This window comes from Citrus clementina, unplaced genomic scaffold, assembly GCF_000493195.1.
Source record: "Citrus clementina cultivar Clemenules unplaced genomic scaffold, Citrus_clementina_v1.0 scaffold_7, whole genome shotgun sequence".
Taxonomy (NCBI): domain Eukaryota; kingdom Viridiplantae; phylum Streptophyta; class Magnoliopsida; order Sapindales; family Rutaceae; genus Citrus; species Citrus x clementina.
In genome coordinates, this window is record NW_006262075.1 from 19,470,632 (window position 1) to 19,497,475 (window position 26,844).

The 26,844-nt window shown below is 37.9% G+C and overlaps 1 protein-coding gene and 1 pseudogene across 1 annotated transcript; both read left to right on the forward strand.

Moving 5' to 3' along the window:
* The first annotated feature begins 9,177 nt into the window (after nt 1–9,177).
* LOC18037696 lies at nt 9,178–16,546 on the forward strand (annotated as a pseudogene).
* Nucleotides 16,547–23,187: 6,641 nt separating this feature from the next.
* Nucleotides 23,188–25,358, forward strand: LOC18037697. The gene has a single exon (XM_024181283.1). The coding sequence runs from the start codon at nt 23,188–23,190 to the stop codon at nt 25,351–25,353; it is 2,166 nt and encodes a 721-aa protein (XP_024037051.1). The 3' UTR covers nt 25,354–25,358.
* The last annotated feature ends 1,486 nt before the right edge of the window (nt 25,359–26,844 follow it).

Here is a 26,844-nt window from a genome sequence, read left to right on the forward strand (position 1 = left end):
ACCGGTCGCAGGAGGTTGATACCGGGATGTGACGACGAACTAATTCGGCCTTAGTTTTCAGACGATCGTGAAATGCTTGCCATAAGAAGATCCTCACACTTTGGGGACCCTTCCAACTCCAAACCGTACGCCAGAGCCTGTCATCATGCATGGGAGTATCATTCGAAAAGGCCAAGTAGGCCGAGTGAGTAGTGAAACGCCCAGATTTGGAGTGAGTCCAAAACAAAGAATCCGTACCCTTATCAGGGGATGGGGGATGAAAAGCCGCAATCTGAATAATGATATTAGCAGGAAGAAATTGTTCAAAACGCTCCCAGTGCCAGGAACCATCTTCTTTAACAAAATCAGCCACTTTACCGTTTAAGATATTGCTAGGAAGATTATTGGTTGTATAAGCCGCAAGAGGGACATCCTTAGTCACCCAAAGATCCCACCAAAACCAAACGGATTTACCATCTCCCAAGCACCAGCGTCGGCTTGCCAAAACATCACTCCACACATTTCCGATAGACTTCCACAAGTGAGAACCATAGCGCGTTGGAAGCAAAAGAGGCGGATTGCGAATGTCAACCCCATATTTAGAGACAAGGACCTGAACCCAGAAGCTGTTTGGGGAAGAGAGGAGACCCCAAGCAAGTTTCATATGAAGGGCCCGGTTCATGATAGCCAAGGATTTGAACCCCAACCCCCCGGCTGACTTTGGCTTACAAATATCCTTCCAGCTGATCATGCTAAGGCTTTGATTAGGTGAAGAGCCGCTCCAAATAAAGCGCCTGCATGCCCTATCAATCTTCTCTCTGATACCAGCCGGAATAGAAACAGTTTGCATGACGTAAATGGGAATAGCCTGAAGGACCGACTGAGCCAGAGTAATGCGGCCAGCCAGAGACAAATGGGAAGCGTTCCAGCCAGAGAGCCGCTTTTCAACTTTATCAATAATATCCTGGAACATTTTATTGGTGACCCGTGAGTGGTGGAGAGGGACCCCAAGATACTTCCCAAGATCCTGCGTGACAGAATAACCAAGAATACCCGAGATCCTGGCCACATCTATACCCCTTACATTCTTGGAAAAGTATAACATAGTCTTGTTAACATTAACCTTAGCTTCTGAACTGTAACAATAAGCATCCAAGACTGCCGATAGAATACGAGCTTGCTCAATAGAAGCTTCAGCCAACAACAGGAGATCATCCGCAAAGAAAAGATGAGAGAGAGGGATACCATTGCGAGCCAAATGAATCGGTTTCCACTTATCAGCAGTCACGGCATTATGAATCCCATGGCTCAAGCGTTCGATGCAGAGAACAAAAAGATAAGGAGACAACGGATCACCCTGGCGAATTCCACGGGAAGGAACGAATTCATCCGTCACTTCCCCATTCCACAAAACCCGCATTTTGACTGAGGTAATACAAGCCATAATAGTCTGAATGAGATCGGGGGGAATTTGAGCTTCGCACAAAGTATCATTGATAAATTCCCAACTAAGGCGATCATACGCCTTCTCAAGATCAACCTTGATCGCCATAAAACCTTTAGCACCAGTCTTTTTCCTCATGGAATGGATGACTTCTTGAGCGATCACAATATTTTCCGTTATGTGACGACCGGGAACAAAGCTAGTTTGGTGGGGGCCAATCAGATGAGGTAAAATCGATTGGAGCCGATTAGCAATAATCTTGGTAATGGTCTTGTACGCTACATTGCAGAGAGAGATGGGACGGTACAACTTCAAAGAAGAGGGATTCTCAATCTTTGGAATAAGCGCAAGCAATGTAGTATTTAGATCCCCCGGCAAACGTTTATGCTTAAAAACATCTTTCACTAAGCAGCAAAGAGATGGGCCAACCGTATCCCACTGTGTTTGATAGAAAATGGCATGGAGGCCATCCGGACCCGGGGCCTTGAGAGGGTGCATGCCAAGGATGGTTCTTTTAATTTCATCATCATCCACATTCCCCTGAAGATATTGAAGCTCCTCATCATTAATAATAGGAAAAGAGTTCGGATGCGGATATGCCCGGAAATTTGGCGAGTCGCAAGAATACAGGGATGAATAGAACTGAATCACATGCTGCGTAATTTCCTCTTTATCATAAATCCAAGTGCCCGCATTATTTTTAATGGCTGTAAGTGTTACGATCACCTAAAAGGAGCCAATCTTTGCGCGACTTTTGAAGCCAGAAAATTTCTTCCTGAGTAAGCACTTCTTCAAGCTCGGTTCTCAACTTTAATTCAAGCTCAAGGAGCCCTTGAGAACTATACTTCTCCAAGGCCCGCTGAATTCCCCCCAGCCGAGCCATTAATCGTCGTTTCCGCCAAAAAATATTCCCAAATTGCTGCCTATTCCAATCCATATTCCCAAATTGCTGCCTATTCCAATCCATGACTTTAAGCCGAAAAAGATTTGCCGCCTCCATATAGGTGACGTTCCGATCCCATGAAGTGGCCACAAAATCCTTGAAACCATCATTCGTGAGCCAAGCCGCCTGAAAACGAAACGGCCTAGAATTCAAATTTCTCGGAGGATTAATATTCTCTTTCACTAGAAGAGGCCGATGATCAGAAATAAACTTTGGAAGGTGAAGGACAGTAGAGGCAGCATAAGTCTGAGCCCAATCTCCATTGCAAATCACTCTATCAAGACGTTTGAAAAGATTGCCGCGAGACCAAGTAAAACGTGGCCCATGAAAAGGAAGGTCATGCATGCCGTGACTATGAAACCAAGACTGAAAAAGTCTGCACACTCCTGCGCCCATCGGAGATCCTCCTTTCTTCTCAGAATTATACAGAATAGTATTAAAATCTCCACCTAACAGCCAAGGGCCCTGGACAGTCAAAGCAATCTTTGCCAACTCATTCCAAAGATGTCGCCTAATGCTTGGATTAGGACTAGCGTAGATTGCCGTCATCCAAGTTAGAAGATTATTGTTCCTTGAAATCTTGAGGTGAATGAATTGAGTATGATTCTCCACTATCTCAACATCAAATAAATTTTTCCAAAGGATCCAAATGCCGCCCGAAAAACCCTCAGCTTCCACTCGGTGAGACTTTTCAAAACCACTATTCTTGATGAAGTTATCCGCCTTGGACCCACTGATGCGAGGCTCCATTAACACCACCATTATGGGCTTGTAATTGGTAACCACAGCAGAGAAAGAACGACGAAAGGACGGTGAGGCAGCACCTTGAGCATTCCAAAACATAGTTGTAATACACATAACAAAAATATTTTAAAAGGGGAACGGGGGCGAAACTAAGACAGCCCTATGGCTTCAGCTTCATCATCCATGAAGGTGTCAGGAACCCCTGAATTATCGTCATCAGTTGAAGGCAAAATCCTACCCGCAACATCTGAATCAAGCTCCCTAACATCTCCCCCCCGGAAATTAGGGCTCTCCATTCCATCCTCATCGGGAGGCTCTTTATCCAAATTTAGGGCCAAAACTCCCTCAGGCAAGTGTTCATGATGAGACCGAGGATGAGGAAATTGTAGCTGAAGGTTGGGGAAAGAAACTGCACTGTGGTTTAACGGGTTAAGGGTTACATGAACAGGCATCGGAGAAGCAGCCAGTGTGTTGGGATGGGCATGCATGCCATGCATGGAGCTACAGGGAACATCGGAGGTGGCACTTGGTTCAGATGTTGTAAGAACCTTGAGATGTGCGTGCATGCCTTGCATGGCTAGGGTAGGCTTATGTGGTTGGAAAGTCTGGTTACGGCTGTGATTGTTTGGGTTGATATTTTCAGCTATGGAGTTGTTTGCCGAAACTGAAATTTTCTTGGTAGGATATTTCCGCATAAAGTGACTCACTTGTTTCTTTTTCATGCTCCTGGATTTTGGGGCTAATGTGTTGGGGTTTTCTACTGTTGGCTCCAGGATTTCCTGATGGACTACCGAAGTGTTGTCCTGATTTTGTGGTACACTTTCGTCATCCATCACTTTGCCTAAAACATCAAACCGCGACACACGAACATTCAGCCCCTGTTGATCCTGAACCCAGACCTTAGAAGAAACCCTTTCTGTAGATCTACGAGGGCGAGGTTTACGGGTTACCACCATCCACGATCCAAACTTAGACTCATTTTGGTTAGAACCCTCCTCCACCACAATATTCTGGTTTGCAGCAACAGGACAAGAAGTTGGCTGTGCCGCTTCCACATGCGTGGTACCACCGTCAGGGCAAGCATCTTGATAATGGCCAAACTTGCCACAACAAAAACAAATCATGGGCAGATTTTCATACTCCACCTTTTGGATTCTTCCCTCAAAATTAAATTGAGAAACCAGCGGCTTGTCAAGGTCTAGTTGAACCGCAATGCGAGCGAATTTTCCCCTTTGGGCTGCGGCAGTGAGATAGTCTATCTTGATGACCGGGCCAACAATTTGCCCTAACCGCCGAATAATAGTTTTATGATAAAAGTGAATATTCATGCCAGACAAACGAATCCAAGCCACAATCCGATCAACTCTATTCGTGGTAGCATCAAACTCCGGCGTCCATTGCTGAACAAAAAGATAATGCCCCATGATGGTCCAAGGCCCCTCAGTAAGAGCATATTCCACATCTCCCTCGTTCTGAAAACGGACCAAGTAGTAATCATTAGCTAAGTCAATGATGGAGAAACCCATTGTAGAACTCCAGAGTCTCTTCAAACGCTCACTGATAACTCTATATCCCAAGTTTCGTCCAAGAGTTTTAACGACAACTGAGTTCGCCCAAGGTTTTGCTAGTCGATCGTGAACCCTTTGTGAGAAAGCAATATAGGGCATAGATTCGTCCTCCTTGCAACAGACATCCTCCTCTTCCAGTTCCCACTCGTCCCTCATGCCAAACCCCATATTTGCAGAACCCCCATTCGCCTCCATGGCAATATCACGGTAGGATAAGGGCTTAGGGTTATCTCCATCAGCCCCTTCAGCCCTAAACTTTGTCTTTTTGGTGAAACGGTCGCTCGCCAGCGGCGGTGGAGAAGCTTTCCCGTAGCTCATTAGGGTTTTCCAATGGAGTAATTTCTTTTATTAATCCATAATTTTTCTTATTTCATAAGTCAATATGTGGATAATGTTTTTTTTTTTTGGGATTCTATCTTTTTTTTATTCTTTTCTTAATTGTTGCTATATGAATATTGTTTCCTTCATGTCATTTCTTAATCAATCCTTGCAATGAAGCGGATCCTTGCTTTTGCCTTTTAGACAAAGTTTCCAAGGAATTCTAAATATTACTTTAACATTGAAGTAAACTAAGTAAGAAGCCGAATTATCCTCTATCTCGTGCTTTTGTTATCTCAAAATTTTTCACTTATTGAAGACTCTAAAGTCCATTGTTTTTAATCTCTTTATTGAACTCACTCTTTTTCAATACGTAAACCCTACATCTTAACTTGGGCTGATATTTTTCTAGAAGGCAGGAATTGCATTTAACTTCCGGATATACATATGTTGCTCTCTATTAAGAAGACCCTTCATCATAACCAAATGACTTAATTGCAAGCATCAGAGCATAAATGGATGCATTTAATCATTTGGGTTTAAATAGCTAGTCACTTACTATTTGCAATTGCTTTTACAAATGTATTTCTGGAACAATATTTTGAGAAAGCGTCATTATAATTTGTGAAACAGCGCGATACTGCATTATTCTGTCTTGAATCCGCGATTTGTCTTCTTTTTCTTAAATTCTTTTCTTGATTCTTGCTATTTGAATATTGCTGACCTTTAATCCTCTTATTTTAATGTGTTTTCTAAATTTTTAAAAAATGATTCATTCGTCCGACAAGAAGTTGTCAAGGAAGAAGAGAAAGAAGGATTCCAAAAATTCCTCATCAATTTATCTCTCGTGTTCTTGTTCCCTGTCAATTTTTAAGCTTCAAAACGCTAGAAGTCCACTGTTTTTAATCTCTATACCTTGAAAAGCGAAAAGCGAGGAAATGCTTAATCGAATCCCTGAACTTGTCAAGAAATTATGGAACGACTGGAACATACGAGGTGTAATCTTGTTCAGTCTTTCATTACAAACCGTCTTGGTTTTTTTTGCTCCCCTCCGAAAAACCACGGGCCATAAACTGATCATCTTGATAATCTGGTCCGCTTACTTGCTCGCAGATTGGGCTGCTAATTTTGGCATTGGCCTCATCACTGAAAGAGCAAGAGATAATCCTGAGCTCTCGATGCCCACGGAGAAGGAGCTTTTAGCGTTTTGGGCTCCATTTCTGTTGTTACACCTTGGTGGTCCAGACACTATAACTGCGTTTGCTCTTGAAGATAACGAACTCTGGATCAGGCAATTGCTTGGACTCGTAGTCCAGGTTGTTGCTGCTGTTTATATCTTCTTCCAGTCGCTTCACGGAAACAAGCTGTTGTTTCCAACAGTGCTCGTGTTTATTGCCGCTATGATAAAGTATTTTGAGAGGATTCGTGCTTTGTATCTTGCAAGCCTGGAGAAATTTCGGGACTTATCCCTTAAAATACAACTGGAGCATTTTAAGAGGCTTCGTGCTTTGTCTCGTGAAAATGATCGTGTTATTCCGATACAGGAAGGCAGAGATTATGTCGAGGTGGGTTGTCAATACTTCAATCTCTTCAGATTGATTCTTGTTGATCTCGTCCCCAGCTTCAAAGACGTTAAACTTGAAGAACCTTCCATTGATGATTTTAGTCCAGCAGAAGCCTTGGGAATAATTGAGGTTGAACTCAACTTGGTTTATGAAGTTTTTCACACCAAGATCCAGGTAACACAGGGTGTATTGGGAATTGTTTTGCGGTTCATAAGTTTTGGTTCTGTGGTGGCAGCCTTTTCAATTTTCTATTTCCAAGTGGACAAGTGTTACAGCCTTAAAACTCGAGGCACGCCAATGCTTGGCTTGCGGCCTTGTGCCAAGCATAATGAGGCAACGGATGTGTGAGGAAACAAGGCAAGTCTGCACGCGGGCTGGGGAGTGGCAGCAACTAGCGGGCTGATGGGCAGCGCGCGCGGGATATGCGCGAGGCAGCGCACAAGTGCTCCGAGGGTATAGCGTGCACGCAAATGCGCGCAAGGCATGTGCACGCTGATGGGCAGTGAGCGAGCGTATGCAGCGGGCAAGCGCGGACGCAAGAGCGCGCCAAGCAGCATGCGCGCACACAAAGCGTGCCAGGCAGCGCGCACGCTAACGGATAGCGGACAGGCGCGCCAATGGAGCGCACACGCACAGAACATGTTCCGCACACAAGCATCAGGCCAAGAGGATTGTTGGAGCAATTCTTAGTGGCGGAGGCCCGCCACTGCATGGGCACTACCTATAATGGGGATCTTGTCTAAGTGGGGATGGTCCGCCACTATTCAATGTAACCTAAACAATAGTGTATGGGCAATGCACTTAGGTAGTGGGCTTATTTGTTTATGTGTGCTGGTGGCAAACAAGGTATGGGTTGGGAATAATCTATACTATCCTAGTAAGTGGGGCTGTCACTTACAAATGCTATAAGTAGCATTATGGGGGGAGAGCTTGGGGAGCCAAGTTTTGTAGACAGTGAGTGGTATTCTGCAAGCATTCTTGCTGGAAGCTATTTTTAGTTCCTTGTTCTTGATTAATAAGAAAAGGTTGGAAGTCGGTGCTTCCGTAAATCTCGTGTGCCTTGTGTTTGTGTTGTGTTTCGGTTGTTGTATCGTTGAAAATCTGTTAGAGTGCAATTTATGCACTAGTTTTGCATTGTTTACTTCCCTTAATATCGATGTTTTGCATTTAATAATAGTGATTTACTTGTGATTTACTTTTGTAGGTGCAATTCTATTGATTGGTGATAAAATTGAGCTACAAGATGATGTTTAGGGATGATTGTTCCCTTGGAGAAATTATGAGAGGCAGAAGAACTTTGTTAATAAGGCGTGGGCGCGTGCTGTCAATTGCGGACCTGCAGTTTTTAGTTTAACATGTTTTATATTTTTGGCTATTTTTGTAATTACGAATTTAATATTTTAGATATTAGTATTTTATTTTAAATAGAACTCTAAAAGAGAAGAGAGAGAGAGTATTTAAGGGAGGAATCTATTGTGAAAAAGTGGGATTTTTGGATTGGAGAAAAAGAAAGAAACCCTAGATCTAATTTTTCTCTTCTCTCTATGAAGAGCTAAACCTATTTTTCTGGTTGAAGGATAATGAAGCTTTGATTCATCACTACTGTGAGATCTTTCTTATGCTTTAATTGTTTTATTACTTTTTGGGTATTTGTTTATTCTCTGAATTAGTTTCATGATTATGTTTGTTAATTAGGTAATTGGCCACTATTTAATTATCAACTTAATCTATTGTCATTTAAAGGATTCATCGTATGAAGAATTTAATGTTTGTGACAAATAACATAGCAGAGAGTTGTGTTGTGAGAATAAACAATCTAATTTAAATGAGTCATCATATGTGTTGATTAGGATTTGGGTCTCTCTGGTTTTTCAGGCTGTCAATTAATTAAATCCTATGATCGTATCTAGGGTTGTCTATTGATTAGGGAAATAACCAACGGTCGTACCTTGGTTATCGACTAGTTAAGGAGAGATTGGCTATTAGAGGGTCTCAGTAGCTATAACCGGTCTATTCATAATTAATAATAATAATCTATATTTGAATCAATGATCAGTAGTTGAATCAAGCTGAGTTAATTCCTTCAACCAGAGCTTTCTCCAATTTGAATTACAACTTTAATTTGCATTCTTGTTATTTTGATTTGATTTTTATTATTGTCAACAATTCCCCCATTTTACGTTTTACGTTTCAAAAGGATTTAAATAATTACCGATCTCTGTGGACACGACCCTGCTCAATCACTATACACAATTTATTTAGAGTAGGAATTTATTTTTGTTGGCTTCGACACCCATCAAATTTTGGCGCCGTTGCCGGGGATTGGTGTCATTTATTTAATCCTTTTTACGTTTTACTTGGTGTATGGTTCGTTCTTCTCGTACAGGTACACTTTCGTTTGATCCTGAAATTGAGAAGACAGTTCGCCAGCTGAGACAGCAGACGAAGCGAGCTAAGCAACGATCCTCATCGCCTTTTCTTTCTGAAACAGATACAGTGCCAGATTTAGTTGAATCATCTAGCGATTCAGAAGAACAAGTGATGGATAGACCTGCACCTATAGAAAGAACTCTTAGAGAGTTAGCTGAACCAGACTTGAATCAGCAACCACTCTGCATTCAATATATAGATTTGGAGGTAAATTTTGAATTAAAGTCTGGTCTTATTCATTTATTACCCAAGTTTCATCGTTTTGCAGGTGAAGATCCTCATAAACATCTTAAGGAGTTTCATGTTGTATGTTCAACTATGAGACCACAAGGCGTGACTGAAGAGCAGATTAAGCTGCGTGCTTTTCCATTCTCTTTAGATGGGTTAGCTAAAGATTGGTTGTACTACTTGCCTCCTGGATCGATTACAACATGGAATGGTTTGAAGAAGCAATTCCTCGAGAAGTACTTTCCTGCTTCAAGAGCTGCCAACATCAAAAAAGACATTTGTGGGATCAGACAACTTCCTAGGGAGACTTTGTATGAGTATTGGGAGCGATCAAACAATTGTGTGCCAGCTGTCCTCAGCATCAGATTTCTAATCAACTTCTTATTCAATATTTTTACGAAGGACTATCATTGATGGATAGGAGTATGATAGATGCTGCTAGTGGAGGCGTGTTGGTGAACAAGACCCCTACTCAAGCAAGGGAGTTGATATCAAATATGGCTGCCAATGCACAACAATTTGGCAGCATGCAAGATCCTACTTCAAGGAAGGTGAATGAGGTAAATATTTCTTCTGTTGAACAACGTTTAGATAAACTTACTTCTCTTGTAGAAAAAGTTTATTGTAGGTAATGTACAACAGGTGAAAACTTGTGGCATTTATTACAATATGGGTCATTCAACCGATATGTGTCCTACATTTCAAGAAGAACCCGTTGAACAAGCCAATGCAGTTGGAGGATTTCCAGGCATGCCTCAGAGGAGGTATGATCCTTATGCACAAACATACAATCCGGGATGGAAGGATCATCCCAACTTCAGCTATGAAGTTAGGCAATCAAGATTCCCACAACAGTATCCACCAAGACAACCAGCACCTCCACAGTTAAACTCCAAGTCAGGTATATCTCTTGAAGAAATTGTTAAATCACTTGCGACTAACACTCAACAATTTCAGCAGGCAACTACAACAAGCATTCAGAACTTGGAGAACCAAATGAGTCAATTGGCGACTACAGTGAGCCGTCTGGAGTCTCAAGTATTAGGGAGATTGCCTTCGCAATCTGAGGTGAATCCAAAGCAAAACGTTAGTGCTGTCATCCTTAGAAGTGGGAAGGAGTTGCAAGAGCCTAGTAAGAAAGTGACAAAGCATGTAGAAGATGAGCTTGAGAAGAATGAATTGATACCTAAATCTCAATATGCGCAACCCACCAAAGCGAAACCCCTACCTATTGTGATACCTCCCTCCTTTTCCAAGCCGATTTGCAAAATCCAAGAAAGAGGAACAAGAGAAAGACATCCTTGAGATATTTCGCAAGGTTGAGGTAAATATTCCTTTATTAGATGCTATAAAACAAATACCTCGATATGCTAAAGTCCTTAAGGAACTGTGCACCTCCAAGAGAAAATTAAGAGGAGATGAAAAAGTTCACATGGGGGAGAATGTTTCAGCAGTTCTCCAAAAGAAACTACCTCCTAAGTGCAAGGATCCAGGTATGTTTACTATCCCTTGTAAAATTGGTAGTGTTAGAGTTGAAAAGGCTTTGTTAGATCTAGGAGCTTCTATTAATGTCATGCCTCGTTCCATTTATTCATCTTTGAATATTGGTCCATTAAAAGAAACTGGTGTGATAATTCAACTAGCTGATAGGTCTAATGCATATCCTGATGGGTATTAGAAGATTTCTTAGTACAAGTTAATGAGTTGGTTTTTCCTGCTGATTTTTATGTACTTGATATGGAAGATGATAACTCCTCTAATTCTATCCCAATTTTGCTAGGAAGACCTTTTCTTAAGACTGCTATGACTAAAATGGATATACATAAAGGGACTCTCACTATGGAGTTTGATGGAGAGGTTATAGAATTCAATATGAATGATGCCATGAAATATCCTAGTGAGGAACATTCGGTATTTTCTGTGGATGTTATTAACCCTATAGCGCAGGAAATTTTTTACAAGGAAAAGACGAAGACATTTCATGATAGAATGATTTTGAGAAAGGAGTTCTCTGTTGGTCAAAAAGTTCTTCTTTTTCATTCTAAGCTTAAACTTTTTCCGGGTAAATTACGTTCTTGTTGGGTTGGACCTTTTATTGTTACTAATGTTTTTCCTCATGGTGCAGTTGAGATTCGGAGCCCGACCTCTGACAGAGTTCTTAAGGTTAATGGTCATCGCTTAAAACCTTTTTATGAAGGTTTTTCGGTGAATATTGTGGAGGATGTGGCTCTCGAAAGTCCAAATTATGGAGATTCATGCATAAATGTGTAGCCAAAGACATAAAACAAAGGCGCTTTTTGGGAGGCAACCCAAGTGATTTATTTATTTTGGTTTTTGTTATATCTTCTTTTAATTTTGATTCAGATTTTTTTAAATAATGTGTTTGCTTATTTTGGTCAGAAGAAAATTTTTGATAAGGCGTGCCCACGTGCTTATTAGAAAAGTACTTCTGAAATTTTTAGTGTCTCAAAGTGATTCATCACTAAAAAAAAATAAAAAATTAATTTTAATTTATTTTATTTCATTTTATTTTATTTATTTATTTCTTTTGTTCTTTCTTTTATATATATATATTTTTATTTATTTAAAAAAAATAAAAAAAATCATTGTTAAAAAAATATATATATATTTACTGTTCACAAAATCTCTAATTTTCCAGAAATTGTTTTCTTCTCCAGCCGTTTGCAGCACGCCAGCAGCAAACCAGCCAGCCGGAGAATGCAGCATCAGTCGCGCGCAACGCAAGCACCAGCAACGAGCACGCCCCGCAACGCAACTCATAACCAGCTCTCGCGCGCAACAGTCCCGCAGCAACACAGCCACGCAGCAGCTCTCGCGCGCAACGCAGCCACGCAGACAGCATCCTGCACGCAACCAGCAGTGCGCAACCAGCCCCAAGCTGCGCAGCAAGCTCCAGCCGAGCACGCAACGCAACAAGCGTCACCAGCGCGCGCACCAGCAATCCCCCAGCGCGCAGCAACAGCCGCAGCACGCAGATCCAACGTCACCAGTTCGTAGCATCAGTCCCATCCGCGCGCAACTGAACCACCAGCCGTGTACCCGCAAGCTCCAGTCGAGCAGCAATAGTCCGTAACCAGCCTACGACTTGCATTCCAGCCGCATGAATCGAAATCCGTGACAAGATGGAGCAGAATTTGGCCGCATACTTCAAGAGTGTGGGATTTATCCCACCATTCCCGCCAAGCCCATAGACGTTATGAGGATTAAAGCTCACAATTCATGGAAGTTTTTGCCTTTAATCTTTTATCCTTACGCTTTAATTTTTATGTGAGCTTTGATTATCTTACATTGGGGACAATGTAAGTTCTTGGTGTGGGGGAGGGATTTTTGCATTATTGATATCTGAAATTATTGTTTTCACTCTACTTATCTTTTTTTTTTTCACTCTACTCATCCTTAAATAATTTTTGAGTTAGTATGCTTCATATATTATTAATTTTCTTTTTCTTTCTCTGTCACTACTCTTTTCCCATATATCTCAAATTATTTATATTTATTTTTTTTTCTATCATACTCTGTCATCACTCATATTTTATCTTTCATTTTTTTTTACTACATACATCTTTCTCGCTTATTATCCTTTTTACCTTTCCTTTTATATCTTACTCATACCTTCTTCTCATTCTACACCACTATTGATGGTTGATTCATTTGAAGAGTGTACATGATTTGATGGCAAATTTACCAACTTTGTGAGGATTTGAGCCTATGAGCAACCACTTTGCTCTAATTATTTTTGTTATGTGAATATCAATCCTAGTTTGTTTATTCTAGAACTTGCTTTGTTATGCATGTTGAAGCCACATTACGGGATTTTATGCATTAAAATGATAAGGGCAAACCATATTCCATTTTTCTATTCTCGCATTTTTTTTTCTTCTCTACCCGAAGACCTTTATTTGCTACCTTTGTTTGAGCCTTAACCATTACCCATCTAATTCTCTCCGTCGACTTAACCATTTTTCTTCTTTTTGAGCCTCAATTTAAGGAGATTTTTGGACTCATTGTGTGGATATATTTTGTTACTTTTTCTACCTTGTATTAAAGTTTCTCAATTAGATCAACAAGCATTATGCTTGAATTAAATTGTGCAAGGTTCGTTTCTTTTGTTTGATTCAGAAAAAAAAGAAAAAAAAAGAAAAAAAAGAAAAAAAAAGAAAAAAAAGAAAAAAAAGAAAAAAAAAGAAAAAGAAAAATCGAAAAAAAAAAGTTTACATTCTTGGTGACTTGAGTAGAAATAAGCATTTTGATATCATAAGTTCATTCAATGAGTTCATTCTTCTCATTTTGATCTCTTTTTCTTTCATAAACCTTTCTTTTTCATTTCTCCAATTTAACCCCATTACAACCCTTTTAAGACCCTTAGATTTTTGCATTTTATTCATGTTTTGTGGATTGAGATGTGATATATGAGCAAGCTTATGGTAATAGCATTCTTTGATTTGATTTGAGTGGATAAATGACACCCTAAACACTTTGAGTGCCTGGAGTGAAGTTATTGAGAGGGCTATTAAATCTTGCTGCACTTGAATTTTGAATGGATCTTCTTGGTGGTTGAATGTTCTTATTCTATCTTACGAAATTCTATGCTTTAAAATCCTTGTCGCTCGAACGTTGAACGACTTAATTTCTTGAGGTATGCTTGCTTAAAATTGTTTTTGGATGAGTTGAGATGAGAATTGAGTGGAAATTTGAGATTAATCTTGAGTTATATGCTTGAGGACAAGCATCATCTTGGTGTGGGGGAATTTGTTAGAGTGCAATTTATGCACTAGTTTTGCATTGTTTACTTCCCTTAATATCGATGTTTTGCATTTAATAATAGTGATTTACTTGTGATTTACTTTTGTAGGTGCAATTCTATTGATTGGTGATAAAATTGAGCTACAAGATGATGTTTAGGGATGATTGTTCCCTTGGAGAAATTATGAGCGGCAGAAGAATTTTGTTAATAAGGCGTGGACGCGTGCTGTCAATTGCGGACCTGCAGTTTTTAGTTTAACGTGTTTTATATTTTTGGCTATTTTTGTAATTACGAATTTAATATTTTAGATATTAGTATTTTATTTTAAATAGAACTCTAAAAGAGAAGAGAGAGAGAGTATTTAAGGGAGGAATCTATTGTGAAAAAGTGGGATTTTTGGATTGGAGAAAAAGAAAGAAACCCTAGATCTAATTTTTCTCTTCTCTCTATGAAGAGCTAAACCTATTTTTCTGGTTGAAGGATAATGAAGCTTTGATTCATCACTACTGTGAGATCTTTCTTATGCTTTAATTGTTTTATTACTTTTTGGGTATTTGTTTATTCTCTGAATTAGTTTCATGATTATGTTTGTTAATTAGGTAATTGGCCACTATTTAATTATCAACTTAATCTATTGTCATTTAAAGGATTCATCGTATGAAGAATTTAATGTTTGTGACAAATAACATAGCAGAGAGTTGTGTTGTGAGAATAAACAATCTAATTTAAATGAGTCATCATATGTGTTGATTAGGATTTGGGTCTCTCTGGTTTTTCAGGCTGTCAATTAATTAAATCCTATGATCGTATCTAGGGTTGTCTATTGATTAGGGAAATAACCAACGGTCGTACCTTGGTTATCGACTAGTTAAGGAGAGATTGGCTATTAGAGGGTCTCAGTAGCTATAACCGGTCTATTCATAATTAATAATAATAATCTATATTTGAATCAATGATCAGTAGTTGAATCAAGCTGAGTTAATTCCTTCAACCAGAGCTTTCTCCAATTTGAATTACAACTTTAATTTGCATTCTTGTTATTTTGATTTGATTTTTATTATTGTCAACAATTCCCCCATTTTACGTTTTACGTTTCAAAAGGATTTAAATAATTACCGATCTCTGTGGACACGACCCTGCTCAATCACTATACACAATTTATTTAGAGTAGGAATTTATTTTTGTTGGCTTCGACACCCATCAAAATCTTAGGGTGTGTTTCACACACGTAGCCTCCGTTGCGAATTGTCGAGTGGCTGGCTAAGCGGAAAACTTAGCGCCATCACGGGCTTGCCGCATCGAAGAAAATAGCCTTGTGACAACAAGCATGGTTTCAACGAGTTTGATGTTCGCCTTATATACACCCTGTTTTTGGGTGCCATAGCCCTGGACATCATAGCTTTCTTCATTCTCGTTTCCTCCGATTGGACGTTTGTTGCACTCCGGAATTATGGCGACAAATCAAAACTTGGAAGGTTCAAAAACGGCATAGCTGCTGTTATCCACCGCTTTCTCATTCTCAAAAGCCCACGTTGGCAGCGTCCGCATGCTGATGACAAGCACAAGGTGTTGGCTGTGCCTTTCCTGTTTCGCAGGTGGTCTGGTTCTGTCTCAGGAATCAGCTGGACAGGATATTGGCTCAAGGTGCCTCCAAGCAGGGTAAACGAAGTCAAGAATGGTTTTCATCCAGCCTGGCAGAAAGCCATTCATTATCTGCGCATTGGTCGACTGATTCCACGTAAGGCCATTGCCGCGGACAATGTCACCCGGTTTCTGCACATTTCTAAAATCATTGATGACATAAGGATCCAAAGATCCCTATCCCATCAGCCATTAACAAAGAAATTATGGCAGTTTATATTTCATGAAATCAAACGGAAATCTCAGTATGCAGAGGATCCAGAGGCGGGTGTCAAGAGAACTGTATATTCATCTTCAGGCGACTGTACTCTCCACGACTTGGGTACAAATGGATATCATCTCATCGAAATCATGAAGAAGATTTCAAAGAATTATGTGTATTTTAGTATTAATGTAACCGTCCCAGTATGGCATCTTGCTACCGAACTCCTTTACAACACTGCCGAGGAAGTCTCGAATGAGCAGAGTCAGCAGACTAACAATGCTAGACAGCTCAGCAAGATCCTCTCGGATTACATGTTCTATCTTTTACTATTGAAGCCTACCATGATGAATTCTTCGCCAAGTTATACGAAACACATATTGCGACGAACCAATAGTGCGGCTGACAAATTACTTGAAAAAAATGGTATAAAATCAAGACCGGCGAAGGCTGCCTGTAAAAAGATCATGGATGGACCGGTTCCTGAGTCATCTGACTCTGCACTTGAGGATGCGATAAAATTGGCCAACGGGCTTCAAAAGCTGGATGAGGATAAGAAATGGGAGACAGTTAGCAGAATATGGATGGAGATTTTGTCAGACGGAGCAAGTCATTGCACACCAATGGCACACGCCCAGTATGTTACCAATGGTGGAGAGCTTATTACTTTTGCTTGGCTACTGATGCTTCATTTTCATCTTGTCGAACCAAAAGATTGAATTCATTACGTTATCGGCGTTTCATTCTGTTATAGGTTACCATATAATCCACAAATAAATGAGTCAAGTTGGGAATATTATCTATGAAATAAAGAATGTCTTTCTACTACCATACCCGTTGTGCATCCAAAACAATGTTTTTTTTTTCTCCAATTTTTTCAGGATAAAAAAATTAAAGAAAAGTAAAAAGAACACCCAGAAACCCAATATTATACCCTTTAATCCAAAAATTGATTTTAAACATTTATAATAAATAAAAATATAATGTTAAAACAACATACTCTATAAGATAATGCACTTTTTATATAAATTGTTTTGAATATTTAATAAATTACCATAATAAATAATTAATTTGTTAGATTTATTCTAAGATTAATAAAAACTGTTTAGCATATTAATAATACTTAAATAATTGAAATTAAGATTAAAAATAATTTACTCCCCGCCTCTCTCTCTCTCTATATATATATATATTATAACTTCCAAAGTCAAATTTTAGAGTTAATGGATACTGGGTGCATTTGACTGTATTTGGATGTATCACATTATCTAATGCAGGGGGTATTACATTTATATTGTATTAATTTTTATTTATCCTATATTTGGTGCTATTAATTTTTTATCATATGTTTTTTGGAGAAATATTATAAATATAAAATATTACCATCTCCTATTAATTATAAAACTAATAAATTCTATCATTTTTGACATTTCTCAAACAAACAAAATGGGATATTACTATTTTTTTTTTATCGAATTCTATAACTATAATCTTCTTCTTCTTCTTCTTCTTTTTCGCAATTTTGTCAAATATGTTTTTTTTAGAATTTGTTTTGTCAAATATCTTATTTATCACTATTGTGTAAAAGCTTAAAACACTAATTTTGATCCACAGTTAATCAAAAGAAAGAAAGAAAGAAAAAACACAGTCAAAATTGTAGAGATACAGTTTGATAATCAAAATGCAGCAATTTTTTTTATCAAAAACATCATCTAGCGGTGGAATTGCCTAAGACTCTAAGAGTGTGATTTGAAAATACAAAGAAAAGTTTTTTAGTTTTATTTTTTATTTATTTTTAGATGTAATGTAAACCCATGTAACTCTGACACCTCACATGGGTTTTGTTAATTTGGGATTTTACCACATTAAAATTTTTGTTTATACAATGCGGTGGAATTGCCAAACATGAGATTATGATACTTCAATACAATGTAGGCCTCTGATACTATATAATAAGATGCGCCAAATATGCACCATAGAGACATATTGGGGAGGGCGGGTTCGGTTCAATTACAAATCAAACAAAACCGATTAAAGTAAGTTACTTTATATTAAAAAAAAAATTCCGAATTAGAACCGAATATAAAAAAGAATTAAACCGAAACGCCATTTGGGCCTCATTTAATTTTTTTTTCCTAATTTAAACTTATCATCTGCAAAGTTTTATGAATCATCACAAAATCATAATAAACACATCACAAACACAGCAATCAAAAGAAGCAAGGTGCCATTTGAGATCAAAAGATGAAAATAACCAAAACAATGCAAAGAGGATACTGGTAAGCAGTAGTAGCAGCACAGTGAGCAGAAGCTAGATGGTGTCACGCGCCGCAGCAGCTTCGTCCGACGACCACGACGGCAGCGCCATCAGCTTCATCCGACAAGGATGACCACAATGCATCAACACTTGGAAAGCTCAAAAACCACATAGCCGCTGTCATCCATCGGTTTCTCATTCTCAAAAGCCCACGGTTGCGGCATTCACATGGTGGTGGCAAGTACGAGGTGTTGGCTACACCATTCCTGTTTCGCAGTGTCAAAGTAAAGACTTTAGCCTCCATTCTTGAACCATGGGAGCAGCCATGGTTGAAGCCATGGTTGAACATGACCAAATTTGTTGATCAAATTTGATGGGTAAGCCACCAAATTTGATCAAACTTGAAGACTTTTAGGCAAGTTTTTTGCCTATAAATAGGAGATGCCCTTCCTTCATTCTAATCATCCTAGAGAGAAACATTCAAAGTTGTAAAATCTAATGCAAGTTAAGTATTAAGTGAGTATTAGGAAATTTTAGTATTTTGGGTGTATCTGGGGCTTGGGTGAGAGAAAATTTATGAGAGTGTGGTTGTAATAATTTTCCACATAGTGAATATTTTTTCTCTGGTTGTCTTTTTGACAACAACCGTGGTTTTTCTCCGAATTTAGAGTTTTCCACGTAAATCTTGTGTTGTGTGATTGGTATATTCTCCATTTAATTTTTCTTATTAATTTGTTGCTTAATAAATTACTTGGAGAGATCTTGGGAGGAAACTCAATTTCCTAACACGCAGGTGGTCTTGTTCTGTCTCAGGAATAAGCTGGATAAGATATTGGCCCAGGGCACGTCCAAGCAGAGTACACGAGCTGTTTGCATCTTGCCTGCCAGATTGTCATTCATTATTTGGGCATTGATCGTCTGATTCCATGTACGGTCAATGCAATCAGTGGTTACTTTCAGCTTTGTGTCATCCATAAAATCATTCAGAATATAGCCCTTGCCACAAACAAGGTCATCCATTTTCTGCACATTTACAAAATCATTGCTTTCTTTGGCCTAGGTGATCTTAAGTATGTGATAAGAAGAAGATATATGATTCCAAAAGCAATTAATTAACATCCAAGTAAAACTGAATAAGCCAAAAATTCATCTCAATATATCACATACAAGACGCTAAAGTCTATTGTTTCTATAGCCACTACCAAACAAACCTTCAATATACGAAAAATTTAGTGATCTATCATTTGTTCATAAAAAATTATTATAACTACATGTCATTTTTACAATGTACATTGGACGAATTGTCGTATTTGTTAGACGACAAGTCGTCAATAGTATGCGCCAGCCCATGCTACTGTCGTCTATTAAAACTATAAGCGACATGTCGGATCTGTCTGTAATAATTGAATGAAATGTCGTTTGATAGTAGACGACCAATCGTCTTTGATAAGGCATGGAAAAAGCAACTGAATTGGAACCATTGTTGCAGTGATTGATTATTTGCTTCTTCGCGATGTTTTGTAGCAGTATATTGCCTTCATGTTTACGAGAAATATATTATTGCCAAATGCCAATCTATTATTGAACCAGCTAAATGGTACGCATATTCGCAGCAGTGGAGGACTTGGGCAGCTTGGCGCCAATAAAGAAAACGAAAGCTTGAAGAGTTTGTGGATGCGGAAGAGAATAGGTGACAAGGTTAATGGGTTGCAGACTTGCGGGTGGTGGGGTTTTGTCAAGGTCAAGATTAGGTGCTAAATTTATTACCCATCACGATTTCCAGCTCTCATTCTCTTCTCAGGTAATCATAATTAACAAAGGAAAGTGCAGGGCCTTTTCTACTTCTAAAGCCAGGGCAGCCTGATTTTAAACAGATTTTGAATAGCATGGGGATGGTTGACAGGCTGGCTCCTGAATATCTTGCCGTTGAGCTGATTTGCGCTCCTATGATCCGGCTATGTGCTCTCTTCCTCATGCTAGAATCTAGTTCATATTTTTGCACTAGTTTATAAAATGGTTTCTTACATAAAAGCCCAAATTGAACCCATTTTCATTATTTATCCAACCCAAATCATTTCAGTGCATTAATTGATTTGAATTTGGGTAAACCCATGAGTTGTGAGTTTCTGCCCACCCCTAATTTTAGTGCATTAATAATTTCCTTTTTTTGGGCTTACATGTTTTAGTTCTAATGCTTTAAAATTAATCTTAAAAGTGTCACTATTTGATTTATCCTTGCCTAAAGCCTAAAATTCAGCAGTACATCAACATTCTTAAAAGTAGTCTGTTCTGGGAATTACTTGGGAAGTAATTTTGTACAGAGAAACTGGCGTTGATCCTCCCTGCACTGTCTGTTTTAATTGATTTCCTTTCTCTGATTTGCTTATTTGATTATTTTCTGAAATTTGTACATAGTTATAAATATTATGTTACCAATTTGCCAATGGTACCAATCTAGTATAAACTTGTGTTCGATATTCTTATTGTTAATTTGCATTAATCTGCTGTAAGAATGCAAATGAATAAAAATAAACACAATATTTTGAGCCAATGAGTCCAGAAATTGTGGAATTTTTTTTTCCTTTTCTTGATTCCATCTTTTATTTATTCAATTCTTTTCTCTATTCTGGCTACATGAATATTGTTTTCCTTTACTCCACCTCTGTCTTTTCGTAGTTTACGTTCTGTAGTGATCTGTGATCCTTTCATTATGCACCAAGTTTCGAGGAAGAAGATATATAAAGAAGGATTCACAAACAATTAATTAACATCCAATAAAACTCAATAAGCTAAAAATTCATCTTAATTTATGACTTACAAGACGCTAAAGTCCAGTCTCTATAGCCACTAATATTTGCTTCATAGTTGTGGACGAATTTGCTGAATTCAAAACTTGATAATGTTAAACGGCACCGTTTTACCTATAAGCTACTCAATAATATCAAAATGGCAAGACATGAAGGCGTTTCGGCAAAGGTTTCAGTGATGCATCGAAGCACGTGAGAGGAGAATCAAGTTAGTTACAATTTACAAAGCTGTTATTCACGTGGATGAATCTGGCGCAATCTGGGTTTATAAACGACTATTAGATAAGCTGATTATTGAGGCAGTTTCAGCAAGATTGAGAGAATTTTGTAGAGAGAATTAAGAGAGAGAAAGAGCCATCTTGTTTCTTATAAATTTCTCTGTGTAAGCGATTTTACTTCTTATAAATTTCTGTCTAAGCTCTGTAAAATCGCTTAGGATCATCAATAAAACTCATTCTGGTGGCTTTTATAGTGTAATTTAATATTCTTTTTAAATGTTGAAGCCGTGGCACCTGGGCTAACAAGCCTTACCCCCTGTCTTAACAAACCCGAGCACCCGTCTTAACAAGCTTGAGTGCCTGTTTTAGTTTATTTAATAAAGCGAGCAAGTGTACATATATTCACTACAGCCAGCTTACTTGCTGGCAGACTGGGCTGCTAAATTTGAACAGTGCTCATTTTCATTGCTGGAATTATCAGGTATTTTGATAGGATTCGTGCCTTCTATCTTGCAAGCTTGGCGAAATTCCAAGACTCGATGCTTAGAGAAAACCTAACCCCGGCCAAAATTATGGAAAGTTCATGCTTTTCCTGATTCTTGCTGCAATGTTATTTCTTTCTTTTTCTTGGTTCTTTTCTTGATTCTACTGCATAATTATTTTGTCTTCCTTTTACTTTTTTGTTAAAGGTCTTGTTAAGTTACATTATATGTAGCTTACAAAGAATTTAATTTTAATTACAGATAATCTCAAATTATTTTAAATATTATTATCTTTTTATATTGGATGATTACTTTGGTTTGGTGTAAGTTACGTGGCCGGTAACTTAGCAGCTGCCCTTTCTTAATTAATTCTTGCTAAAATGGTTCCTACCTTGTACACACAGTTTTCAGGGAAAAAGATAAAGAAAGATTCTAAATACAGATCATTAACGTTGAAGTAAACTCAGTATCACGCCAAACATTCCTCCACCTCGTGTTTTCGTTATCTTTAGAATTTTCACTTTTAGTAGACTATATAAAACCCATTGTTTTTTAAATCTCTATATTGAAACTCAATCTTTATCAATATCTAAAACCTATATCTTTAGCTTTGCTGATTTTTCTTTAAGACAAGAATTGCATTATCATCTATAACTATTTTTTTGTCTTTTAAACTTTTTAACAAATAGGTTATATGATACATATATATTTGTCGGAATTTCGTGATTGAAATTTTAATATAATTTGATATTGTACATAACTATAAAGTTTTAAAAAGATGTCAATTAACTCTAGTTTTTCAACTCTATTAGTATGTAGTAACTCGTATTCGGATGGTGAGATTTTGTCGGAGTTCATCATGAGATGGAAATCAAACATTCTCTAAATGATAATCAGATTCAGACCCTTGTAATTTTTTTTGCATCAAATTAACAACATATCAATTATTCCAAAAAAAGTATAAACATTACATAATTGAACGGGAAGCAATTCACAAAACATGTAATTTGGCCTTGAACATTCTTTCGTAATTTTATCTCGAATATGTAGGATTAAAATGGTCGACGAATGCGCTATTTAGCTCCCTGATAAACATAAGTTGCCCTCTATTAAGAAGATCCCTCATAAGTCATAACCGAATGAAGTAATTGCATGCATTAAATAGATGCATTTAGTAATTTGGGTTTAAATAGCTAGTCATTTGTTATTTGTGATTACTTTTACAAATTTATTTCTGGAAAAATATTTTTACAAAGTGTCACCGTAATTTGTAAAACACCGCCATATAGCTCTGTTATTCGGTCGCCAGTCAGAGTAGTATTGTTTGAATCCGCAGTGTTATTCTTTTCTTGATTATTGCTATATGAATATTGTTTACCATTACTCTTTCTATGTCTTTGTCTTAATTCTTGTTCTGAAAATGATTCTTTCGTTCGGCAAGAAGTTGTCAAGGAAGAAGATAGAGAAGGATTCCAAAAGCTCCTTATTAATTCCCCCTCAATTTTTCACATACAAAAAGCACAAAATCAACTGCCCTAATCGCTGTAGAAACTCTGCAACAGAATTTTATTGAAATTCAAAGCAAAAAGCAAGAAAATGGTTAATCCAATCCCTGAAACTTTCAGGAAATTATGGGATAACTGGAACATAAGAGGTGTAATCTTGTTCAGTCTTTCATTACAAACGGTCTTAATTCTGTTTGCTCCCCTCCGAAAAGGCACCGGCAGTAAGCTGATCATCTCCGTAATCTGGTCAGCTTACCTTCTCGCGGACTGGGCTGCCAATTTTGGCGTTGGACTCATCACTGAAAGAGCAAGAGATACTCCTGAACCTTCGATCCCTGCAGAGAACAATGAGCTTTTAGCATTTTGGGCTCCATTTCTGCTGTTACACGTCGGTGGTCCAGACACTATAACTGCTTTTGCACTTGAAGATAACGAACTCTGGCTCAGGCACTTGTTTGGACTCGCATTCCAGGCTGTTGCCGTTGTTTATATCTTCCTCCTGTCACTTCCCGGAAACAAGCTTTTGTTTCCAACAGTACTCGTGTTTATTGCTGGAATGATAAAAAGTTTTGAGAGGATTCGTACTTTGCATCTTGCAAGCCAGGAGAAATTTCGAGACTCAACTGCTAGAAAATTCGTGGAGCACAGGTTAAATGTGATAAAGGAAGGCGCGGATTATCTGGATGCGGCTAGCCAATACTTCCAATTTTTCAAAGGGATAGTTGTCGATCTCTTGCACCACTTCCATGCATATGGACTTGCTATTATAGGTCCATCATTTGGTAGTTTTGGTCCAGAAAAGGCCTTGGGAATAATTGAAGTTGAACTCAACTTGTTTTACGAAATTTTCCACACCAAGATCCAGGTAATATGCTCTTTATTGGGAATTATTTTGCGGTTCACATCGCTTGGGTCTGTTGTGGCAGCCCTTTCAATTTTCTATTTCCGAGTTGAGAAGCATGGCCGTTTCAATGAGTTTGATGTTCGAGTTACATATACCTTGTTCTTGGGTGCCATTGCCCTTGACATCATAGCTTTCTTCATGCTCATTTTCTCCGATTGGACGTTTACTGTTCTCCGGAATGATGACGTTAAATCAAGATTTGGAAAGTTCAGCAACCTCATAGTTGCTGTTCTCCGGTGGTTTCTTATTCTCAAGAACCCACGGTGGCAGCATTCACATGATAGTGGCAAGTACGAGTTGTTGGCTACACCTTTCCCGTTTCGCAGGTGGTCTGGTTCTGTATCAGGAATCAGCGTGATGACATTTTGGCTGAATGCACGTCCAGGCAGAGTACACAAAGTCAAGAGTTGTTGGCAACTTGCCTGCCAGAATGTCATTCGTAAATTGGGCATTGATGGAATCATTGCATGTACGGTCAATGCAATAGATGGTTGCATTCATAGCTGTGGCATCCATAAAATCTTTCAGAATATAGCCCTTGCCACAAACAAGGTTATCTATTTTCTGTACAAAATCATGGCAGAATTAGGCTTTTTGACAGAGAAACTCATTGCTCTGTTAGGCCTAGGTGATGTTGTGCTTCTGAGAAGAATCAAAAGATCTCAATCCCATGAGCCATTATTGAAAGAAATGTGGAAGTTTATATTTTCTGAAATTAAGGAAAAAGCTGACGACGCAAATGATCCAGAGGCGGGGAATAGTGGAATATGTTCAGCTTCAGGCAGTTGTACTCTGAAGAAATTGGCAAATGCTCGTGTCCAGGAAATCACAGAAAGGAAAACAGAAGATGTACCTGAACTTCCTGCAAGTGTTGTATTATGGCACCTCGCTACCGATCTCCTTTACTACACTAATGAGGAAGTCTCAATTCAAAAGACAAAAGATGCTAGAGAATTCAGCAAGATCCTCTCTGATTACATGTTCTATCTTTTACTAGTGAAGCCTACCATGCTGAATATTGCGGCAACTTTGATGAAATTAGTGGCGCAAATTTTATTTGATTTATCGGACCGAAAAATAAGATCGGTCAAGAAAATCTGTGAAAAAATCATGCTCAAAGACAACGATATAAAAGAACTGCATGATGCAGCAGATTTGGTCCAGGAGCTTAAAAAATTCGAGGAGGACAAGAGATGGGAGCTAGTGAGCAAAGTGTGGGTGGAGTTGTTGTGTTATGGAGCAATTCGTTGCAGAACAAGGGCACATACCCAACAAGTTACCAGTGGTGGGGAGCTTATTACTTTTGTTTGGGTGTTGATGCATCACTTTGAGCTTGTCAAACCACAAGTTTGAATGAATTCCCGTCTGTGTTACTGTTTCCTTAGGGAAGTCAAGTCCTTTTAATGTCATTGTTTCATTATGTTGAATTCGATTATTTACTATATTTATAAATAAATTCTTATTTTAGAATTTTGAGGCGTTAATCTGGGTCGAATATGGGTTGTCGGGTTGATCCTAGTTGGTTACAGCCCAAAAAAAAAGGTATCCTGTAGTCTAAATTTCCAAGCACTTTTCCTTTCATTTCATCAAAAGTAAACTAGCTACCATAAAAATTGGATATTTCAAAATCATTAAAATCAGGTTTTTAGTAAGTGGTAATTTTATTTCCGTCTTGGTCTAGATCTGTGATGACTTTGAGAGGATTTTTGTTGTAGAGCTCTGATGTACCTTGTGCATGTTGGGTGATGATATTCATTGTAGATGTCACAATACACGATTTGTCACTTTTATTAATTATATTCTGTAATTGATTGAATGTATGTTGATCTAAATATTCGTAATAGACATATTTGTATAAATTTATATTATATTTATTAAAGCTAATAATTTTTTTAAAACTTAATTTTTAGAAAGAAACCACAAGAAGATATAATATTGATTCTTTGTAAGAAATAAACACTTATATTTGCACGATTATTTTATGAGAAGTTTTTTAAAGAGAAATTTTATTTATTTCATGGTGCGATGTGTGAGTTTGAACCTAATATTGCATTGATAGTTTATAAAATTATGATTGACATTAATTTTTAACTATTGAAAATTTAAATTTATGTAAAAAATTTAAATTTATTTGGTTGAGTTGGTGATATATATATTAGATTTATAACTGATGTGCAATGTTGTCTACTAAATTTTGGAGAGGCGATCGAGTGGCGAGAATTACCCACAAAATCTGTCAAATGTCCGTACTATAACAGATATTTAATAGGTTTAGTATTATTAAAAAAAAAAAAAAAGAATAGCGGACAATTAATGCGTATAGGTATCAAAAAAAAAAAAAAAAAATAGCGGATACAAATTTAGAAATATCACTATCCATTTGATCCCGTCTCGTCTACATTGCTTTCGCCCAAAACAAAAGTAGGCTGATAATTGAAGCCACCAAGCGGAGGTTAATTTTTGTTTTAACAAAACGTGAAGCACAAAAACCAACGGGAAATTTTTAACCTACCCCAAATAAATTGATATTTTGCACCGCGTACCAAAAAAAAATGATGTGTTGCACCGCGTCCCTAATTCCGTTAATTTTTTAGTTATTTCTAATAGTTCCGTCTAACTTTTGATTGGATGACAAAAATGCCCCTCCATATGAAAAAATACAAAATTTTTAGCTCATTTAATTTTTTTAAAAAGTTTTTATTTCAATTGCAATACAAAAATTTCTTGTTACATGTACATTGTCACCACTATTATTTTTCCTTTAATTTTGTAAAGATTTTTATTTCAATTGCAATAAAGAGAATTCCCACTAAAATTAATTTAAAGAATGAACTTTTAATTTTA

What these genes read in the sequence shown, in the direction of transcription:
- LOC18037697 (XM_024181283.1), top strand. Translation starts at nt 23,188, where the DNA reads ATGGTTAATCCAATCCCTGAAACTTTCAGGAAATTATGGGATAACTGG.